The sequence below is a fragment of the Lactuca saligna genome, chromosome 4 (genome assembly GCF_052625555.1).
Source record: "Lactuca saligna cultivar CGN05327 chromosome 4, ASM5262555v1, whole genome shotgun sequence".
Classification (NCBI taxonomy): Eukaryota; Viridiplantae; Streptophyta; class Magnoliopsida; order Asterales; family Asteraceae; genus Lactuca; species Lactuca saligna.
In genome coordinates, this window is record NC_136420.1 from 116,145,106 (window position 1) to 116,154,600 (window position 9,495).

General features: G+C 35.3%; 1 protein-coding gene across 1 annotated transcript; it reads right to left on the reverse strand.

The window, feature by feature from the left end:
• Positions 1–4,573: 4,573 nt before the first annotated feature.
• Positions 4,574–6,178, reverse strand: LOC145042665 (mitogen-activated protein kinase kinase kinase 20-like). Its single transcript, XM_078991125.1, has one exon. It carries the CDS (start codon positions 5,887–5,889, stop codon positions 4,663–4,665), a length of 1,227 nt encoding a protein of 408 aa, XP_078847251.1. The 5' UTR covers positions 5,890–6,178; the 3' UTR covers positions 4,574–4,662.
• Positions 6,179–9,495: the final 3,317 nt, after the last annotated feature.

Consider the following 9,495-nt stretch of genomic DNA (forward strand, 5'->3'; position numbering starts at 1 on the left):
AACTGTGTTGATGCACCTCATCCTTCGAGGTTTAACAAGTAAAAATGGTGGAACAGACACCATAAGCAAGGACTGGCTGTATGTGGTGTATAACATCTATTCAGGGAGAAGCAACGTTGTTGACTTCACCGAAGTTCTATGGCAAGACTTTCAGAAGTTTGTTGTAAAAAAAAGTCGAATGAGATAATGAGTTTGAGATTCTAAGCTCTGACACTCCAACAACTCTACAAGGAAAGAAGAGAGCCAATTCCCATCAACACCAAACCAAAAGAGGTATTTCTTTCATTCAAGTCCATTAGGACCTATAGGTTTCCTAACCAGACTTCTTTCGGGCATATTCGTTGTTTGCCACAACATATGTTGGCAACACTTCCATCCGATTCTCTTTTTCTTAAACATCATTTAGAGACCTCGATTGTGTATAACCCAACACAGTCTGCCCCGGTCTCGGATGAACAACAGCCCTCGGATGTAAACAAACCAATCTTCACTGGTGGTAAAAAGAAAAATATGGCAAAAAAACACGCCCTTCCAAAGCTTCGGCTAAAAAGAGAACCAAATTCAGTGGTTCCACTTGAAAGGAATCACACATTGATATTCCGTCTGACTCTAGATATCCGATAACCCCACCTGGCCACTCTTCCGAAGTACCCTTTGCAGTTTCAAAATAAAAGGCATACACTCACAAGGTGTCTACACATAATCCACCCCCATCTTTCCAAAAAGATGGTGCGGGTGTTGAACAAAGTTCATTGAAGCCCCTGGAACAAACCCACATGTATCTTCGAATATCCCTTTTTCTTTTAGACATGCATAATCTGGGGCCCTTGCCTTGGATTCCAAGCTTTTGGAAGCTAGATTTGTCCCTCCGACTTCCAGATCCACAACTGGTCTGATACCTGGTGCACGTAAAGGAAGACCAGGTAGTGTTGATGATCAATGGATTGATTTTGTTGACAGGGCAGATACTAGTCACCTGGAGCTGATAAGAGCTCAAGTGGGGTCCACTCTCATCTCCATGCATATAAGGGACATTCAGAGCAACCTGCCATTCATATCTCCAACTGATGAAGAAAAAGACTAAGAGTTTACCTCTTCAGATCCAGCCTAGATCGCTGCCACATGAGAAGCTCACGATTCAACCATCATTTTGGAGGATTCCCTTCCGAAGTCTCCACATGTAGAAGCCTTTTAGCCACCTTCCGATGAAGAACATTCAACATAATTTATATTTGATGACGATAATGCTTTAGCTGGTTCCCTTCCCATCTCTTCAGCTTTTAAATCTCTGTAGAAACCATCCTCTTCAAAGTCGGTTTACAACTTCAGCCTTTTGTCATCCTCCTTAGAACATGAAGACGAAGAGATCCTTAAAGACACTCAACGGGATGAAACATAAACAAACCACCCTCAGGGCAATCAATCTGAGATAAATCCCTCTCCTTCCGAACCACATGAAGATAAAAGTGGTGATGATAATGATGATAAGTTTGAGAGTTCCACCATGGACACCGGCTCCTCGGATGAGAACATTGCTGATCTGTTTGCCCTCCTAGAACTTCGAGACAATGTGGCAACTGCTATCTCCAAGGTTGACTCTCTTGATAAAGTCGTGGCTCAACTAGACTCAAAGCTTGATCAGAAAGTCTCCAGCCTTGACTCCAAACTAGATGTCATTCTTAAATCTCTTTCCGAGATTAAACAAGCTAGCCCCTCAGAATTTGAAAGAGCAGATCAACTCATCTTTCTCAGATTCAAGCACACGTTGGAGGAAGTTGAACAAAAGTAGAATGACAGTCTTGATTACCATATCTCCACCACCACTACCATGATGAAGATCCACAATGACATGATCAACACAACCAATGAGTTGATCAAACAAACTCATGTGCGACATGAGAAACAGATCCAACAGTTGTAGAATGGGATCAAGAAGAAGGATGAACTAAACTTAATAATGCAATAGGTCCTGATCAAACTGCTCCGAGCTTGTTGGAACAGTTTCGATGTTCCGAACAATAAGTTCGATGAAATGCTCTCCATCTTGAGATCTCTATTCGATCATCTCAAAGCCTAAGCCCCCAACACTGAAGCATATGATGCTCTCTCTAAACAAATTAACATGAGTTTTCAGATAATATTCAAAAGATTAATAGAAGTTTAAGCAACTGCCATACTTGCCTCAGACGTTGGGCCTTCCAAAGCAAAAGGGGGAGAAGGACCTAGTCATAGGGGTCGAACAATCCAATGGAAACCTGCCTCAGAATTTATTCTCCAAGATGAATTCGATGATGAAGATTTGATCTAGGTTGAATCCATGGACCCTCCTCCTAAAAATAAAGAAGAAGAAGAAGAAGAAGAAGAAGATGATGATGATGATGATGATGATGATGATCAAATCATGAACGCTGTTGTAGGACTTCAAGCTCCTAGGCAATATCTAGCAAATGTTCTTACAAAAGAAGAAATGTTTCTTGGCCATCATCCTTGGAAAATGTACTCCAAAGAAGCCGTGAAATGGCTAAAATAATGACGAAGCTCACCATTGATGCCTTCCAAGCTACCCAATCAATGTTGCCTCCAATCCCATCTCCAAGAATTGTTCCAATCGATGAAGGTTCCTTACTTGGAAATAGGATGATATCCCAAAAGATCCCCTGATCACTCCTCTAGAGTTTATTATTTCAGAAACTGTACAACAAGTCATTGCTGACATAACAAACCTCCACAAGATAGAGGGAATAATTTTGCCTCCGAACCAAGCAGCCCTGAAAGGACCTTCAGAAAGTACAAAGGCTGGTCCCAAGAGCAGATAGATCAAGCACTTAAAGAAAGCATCCGGATTCAAGCCTTGAAAGATAATCCAATTTTGATGTTGGGCATATCCCCCCTCTTCCGAGAAGGGGTCATCCATGATCAAGATATAGTGCCATTCATGTACTTCGATCTTCCCTCTCAAGACTCCAGCCAAATCGATCTTCCAATCTCTCCATTCGGAAAATACTACATCAAATTCGCTAATCTTCATCCAAATGATGATCCACGGACTATCATCAGGACTAAGCGAGAGAGGTTGAGGACATTCTATTCCATTAACACACTTCCTCAGAAAGAAGTGTGGTCCCGGAAGCGGATCACAAATATTGTTGGTTTCAGAAACAAGGTTCTATGAAAATTCGACCTTAATTGCATGTTGTACAGATATTACATCTCTCGGAACAAGGAAGCTACAATCCTTTCATAGGTATTATAACATTCTACTTTCAATTCATTCTATTACAATAATGATTTTTTTTTTCTTTTTCACACATCGTATTTTAGAAAATATATCCAGTTATAATAATTTAGTTTAAATTTTGTTTACTGTTATAGTTGCCAAAAAAGCACCCACTACCAACAATAATCTTTTAGAAAGTTTCCTTTCTATTTTGTAGGCTCTATTTGTCAATTTGACGGAGATTTGAACAAATTGCATATTTCATTTTTGTAGCAAACAAAACATCAAATTCATATATAAATATAAAATAAAAATATCATAGTTATATCAAATTTCACTAACATAAAAAAAAAGTTCATTAGGTAAGCACAAGTCCTTTATATAAAAACCAAGCCACAAATTTCAAAACTTATTAGAACCCGTGCCAATGGTGTGGAAGATTTTTACTAGTTTTTAAAATAAATCTCAAGTTAATATTAGTGATAATAAATAAATTTATAATAAAATTTATAAAAGAAGATAAAGTTGTCCTTTTATACGGATTTAAAGGATTAAAATTCGTATAATAATAATAAAAATGTTTTTTTTAGATGAAACGATCAAAAATAGGAAACATGTTGACGTACCCTTTTAATGATAAAATACTCAAGCATCCGAAGTATGTCATCATAATTACGATGTATGTCACCATGCTCTAATGTTTTCTTTTATAAAAATTTAATATATTCTATTCGGTCAAACTTTGAAAGTAATATTTTCATTGCAACAAGGATACATATCCAAAAAGAATCTAAAAACAGAAGTGCGAAAATAAATTCACTTCAAACCTTTTGTAAAAGATATGATCATAAATCCCATTGATGCATAACCATTGCAGAAATTTTCATCTTGAATCAATAATTCATAATGAAATACAAATAATATGCATGTCATTATCACTCTCAATGAATTCCTGGAAAGCTTGATACCATGAACTCATGCTTGACCACCATGGAAATGAGTCCAAACGAGTATATAGTTCCTCATGTCAACAAAGCTATATTTGGTGTCTCAAATGACCAAAAAAGTTAGAAAGATTCTGTATGCAGTTTGTCTTCACATGTTCATATGATAACAGATCAACAAACCATATCCAGTTTTACACACCAAAACTCCAAAAACATGCAACAAATCATCTAATAAGATACATATTTTACCTAAAAAGAACTATGCTTAATAAGGACGATTCATTATTGTACAAAAACCAGCTATCAAAAAGGAAACAAAGAAAACATTCCAATTCTGATTTCTGACTTATATAGGGTAGAAATTAACACAAAGAATGAATCTGATTTCTACAAATAATACCAACTAGAATTAAAAATCAATGTAATATGTATTTCAAATATGGCTATGGAAAAAAAGTATGATATAACTTAACATCTCATGAACATATACGTACTAAGCTAAACTCCTGAAGAAATGGTGAAAGTAATAGGGTATTGATGTACTTCATTCAATGGTACAGTGGTACCATTTTCTTCTACAGAAAAACAAGAAACATCTTCTTCAGACCAACAATGGAGTTCATCTTCAGAAAAATAACTCAACCCATCAGAAAACGACAACATACTCATCTCATCATCATCATCATCATCGTTTTCAGAAATGACAGATGAACAAATGGCATTTATGTCCAAAACCTCACCCAACTCTTCAACTGTATCATCGTCTTCATCATCATCATCACCGATTCCTTCCAGAAAACTATGAGCTAAAAGCATCTCAGCCGTCCATCTAAAACAAGCTTTCCTCGAGAAACAACTCTTTAAGAAACTCCTCCCTTCTCTTGATATACTGATCGGGATTGAAGGTGATTCCTCGTTGTTGTTTCCCATTTTCGAGTTCGATGGAGGTTTTCCGGTGAACATCTCAAGCACGATGCACCCAAATGCCCAGATATCAGACGGAGCTTCTTGCACGCCGTCGGTTTGAAGTTCCGGTGAAAAATATATCGGGGTGCCTCTCTGATAACAGACGACTTTGCTTTTCTTGCTCTGTTTTGCCCTTTTTGCTAACCCCAGATCGCCAATTTTAGCCGTGAAACCACCATTAGAAGAACTACCGACGAGTAGAATATTTTCAGGTTTTAAATCGCAGTGGACATACCCGTTATGATGTATATGACGTAATCCATGAAGAATTGACCTAGTATGACGTTTGACATCCGATTCCAGCAACCCATTTGGACCGGATTTTTTGATGAGATCAGCTAGGGTTCCTCCGGAGCCATACTCCAGCAGCAAATTGTACACCATTTGTCCATTCTCTCCGGTTGTAATCTCTTCCCCAAAACATCTGATCACATTACGACACCCTCGGAGATTATTCAAAACCTCTCTCTCGTTTTGAATTGAAGAAGAAACAGAGACCTCAGCCGATTTCACAGCCATAATTGGTGGGTAAGAGCTGTATCTCGATTTGGGTTTCTTCAAATTCGCAAGGAATACAGACCCAAAACACCCTTTACCAATCAAACAACCTCTAAACCATGCCATTCCATCGCCATACTTGCTCTGTTCAAGCACCTCATGTTCTTGCTTCCTTCTTTTTCTCTCATCGTTCATGACCCAACTCTCGGAACTGATTAGACTCCTCTTTTTCTCATTCGCGTTCTTCAAAACCGAATCCATTCCCAAATGCTGTAGGTCTTTAGGTAACTTGATCACCAAAGATAGGTCGACAGATTAGCATTAACAAAAATAACAAAAAAACTAACTGCTTTCTCTTGAAAAGATTGAGAAATCTTTTCCCCTTTCTTCTTTGTTGTCAAGAATTTCAAGAAGTGAGAGTATATTCGACGAATTTAGGGTGAAAGAGGGTTATGAGGTGTATGAAAGAAAAGAAAAAAAAAAAAAAATTAGGGTTTACGAGCGTGGGGTTGTGAAATTTCGTTGTTTCCATGAGTTTCTAATTTTAGGCATGGGATTGGCAAACAAGCAGCCGCGTTTTCGTTGGAGTTGAAAAGGTAGGACATACGTAGGACACCACAATTTTTCTTTTTAACGGATTAACTGTCACCCTTTGTCTTCGTTTCCCTTTTAAACTAAATACATAAATTCCAAATAATAATAATAATAATAATAATAATAATAATAATAACAATAATAATAATAATATTATAGTATTTATTATGATTGAAATGTTGACGTTAAGTATTTCAAAAAAGTTGTTGAACAGATGAAATAGTAGCTTTTATTGTTAGTTCTTAAGCAAAGTGATATTTGTATTTGAGTCATTAATTTCAAACATGCTACATGCCTACATTTACATTGTGTATGACTACGAAATGAATGTTTTCTATTAATTATAATTAATGACTCGTTTAACTACAACATTTCGAATATCTTTAACTCTACATCTGCTTGTAGGAACATGCTTATTAAATAGTAATTAGATTGCAACTAAGATTGTTTGAATAAATTTGTATAAAATTATTGAAAAAAAATGTGTTGGTTGGATTATATTGTTCAATTATGTATCAGTTTATTGTTTTATTCCTATGAAATCTATCCGTTTTTTTGTTTTTAAATCTTATTTTCTAAATTAGTTACTGTATATTTGGTTGACTGAACCACATTATATTTGATTCTTATATTCAAAGGTTTACACTTACCTACTCATGTATTGAAACCATTATGAATAACATTGATTAAAGAACAAATCTTGAAGTGCATATTATATTTAAGTTCTTGACATGCATATATAGTAGGTTGAACAGTTATATATTCTCGTTCATGTTAAAGTGAGAGTATATCAAATATACTGGAAAGATGCTCAGTTTTACGATAAGTGTCCATCTGTGAGGAGTCATGCAACACATGTAAAAGTCTCAAAGGGTTGATTGTTATGACAAACCACCTTGGAGATTTGACCAACTGTAGGTTCCAAAAACATTCATTGAGGACTCTAAATCCAACGTTTTTTTTTTCTTTTCTCGATGTTTGGTTTTTGTTAAAATTTTCATTCATTTGTCAACACATATGAAGCGGTGACTTTTTTTTTTTAATCTTGCAGAATTATGTTTCCCCCATAACCTATATCTTCTCAATAATCAGATATAAATACAAAATTATAAGAGATGTAATATGATATAAAAAATGGGACTAACATGGGTGTTAGGTGCATTTTATGCAAATATTTTGAACTTTTATTCCATATCATTGCATTACACTTACGTTTAAACTCATGCATATTATATGCTTTCGGGACATTTCACGCTATTATTTTACTTGTACAGTTCTATAATATTTCAGAGACTTTTAAAGGTGGGATCTCGCTAAGTGAGGTGACTATAAGATGTAGACAAGATTTCACGACTTTCAAAGCATAGATGAGGAAGTTGTAGAAAATTAAAGAAGGCATTCACACAGAGATATCCACGACCGTGGATTTTGGAAACCTGGAATTTCCACAGGCCGTGGATTTGGACCTACTCCAACAATGTACTTTGAAGCCTCGACCAATTTGAGCATCATATTTTGTGAGTTTCTACAGGTTGTATTTTCTACAGTGTAAATTTTCATTGGCCGTGGAAACGTGGTCGTTAGTTTAGTCGTAGTTTTTGATCTTTTCTAAAATTAGGCTACGGACTTCATTATTGCATCTATCGAGTTTTGGAGGAAGGGAGATGATTTTTTGGAGCAATCTAAGTTTGATTAACAGTTGGGAGCAATTTATTTCCTCTTTGTAAGCACTTTAATTTTATTTCTAGACTTGTGGTTTTGTTCTAGTCATGTGTGGCTTGAACTCTAGTTTCTCCAACTTTATGTCTTGACTTCTTGGTTGTGATTTCAATCATATGACTTGATATTAGTTTTTAAGTTATATATGGTGAATTTGATTTTGTTTCAATCAAATGTTTGATTCTAATTATAGTTCTTATCGGTCATTTGAATTAGGGTTAGATCATTCAAGTTATCAAAATTGCAAAATCCGTAATTGTTTTGTGAATTAGACCAACTAACAAGCACTAAACTCATTTCCATCAAATGAATTTAGTGTAAATCATATTCACACTCTTATGCTCTCGAGTTTGTGAGGAATATTGAGTGTTGTTGGGAACATTCACATCAAACTCAACGCAATCTTTTGATTTCTATCTAAGAGCTTGTTTAAACATAAATTAGAAGGTTAGGTTACTGTTAAAGAGCTTGTTTTGAATTTAACAATTTGGTGAATGGGAAGTGTTAGAGCTTGCTAACACTTTGGAGTACCAACTTAGATAGAATTGAGAAAATATCATACAGTTAGTGTCCTTATAAGATCTAAATTTACTTTAGTTTTTTTTTTTTTTGAAAGATTACTTTAGTTAATTAGCCATTTACTTGTTTCTTTAATCATTTGTTCAAACCACTGCATTCAAAACCCTTTTTTGTGACTACTTTGTACCTTACGCAAACAAGTATAAGCATTTGTCTCGTGTCTCTATGGATCAACCATGCTTGCATTGTATTACCTTTTAGTACAATTTAGTAGTATTTTTGGAGTCATATTGTACCTCTATCATTTGTTGGGTTTGACACAGATAACAAATTAATCTCCCCAAGCTTAGACCTTTTTTTGTCTCCAAGAAAGAATAAAATAAAAGTACAAACCAAAGATAAGAAATGAAGTGAGCAAAAGTTTAAATCCTTACCTTTGAAAAATAATTCATTATGCAAAAAACAACGAGATCCGACACAAACAGCCTTATTATACCACATAGTCGAGAATATACATTGTTGTGCCTTGAGTTAACTTGGATTAGCTTCACATAAATATATAACATTGAAAATTGAACTTTTAGTCACTCCCTAACACAACTTAACAAAATCAAAAGTTACAACACTTGTTTACTCTTATCGAAACAAATTATGGTTTTACTTTTGTGAAAAATGTATGTGATGAACAATATGCTCAATCACTTTCATTTTGCAAATCATAACAATGACCGAATCTTGTTGACCAACACGAATCTTTTTCTAAAAATTCCCCAAGATTTACCCAGATTGGTTACGTGTTTCACACCACTTACACCAATCCAAGTAGTTAACAACCAGCCCTATTGTCATAAGTTTAAGTCCAAATCCAAGGGAATCTTTTTGCAACTAAACATTTTTTTTGTAACTTGGGTACATATAACGATGAACATAATTCAATTAGACTATGAATAATATAAATATAAATATATAGATACCATCTAAATATATTTTCCAATAAATAAAGCTCATGACTTTCTATGAAGTCCGCTTCCAACT

What these genes read in the sequence shown, in the direction of transcription:
- LOC145042665 (XM_078991125.1), bottom strand. Translation starts at nt 5,889, where the DNA reads ATGGATTCGGTTTTGAAGAACGCGAATGAGAAAAAGAGGAGTCTAATC.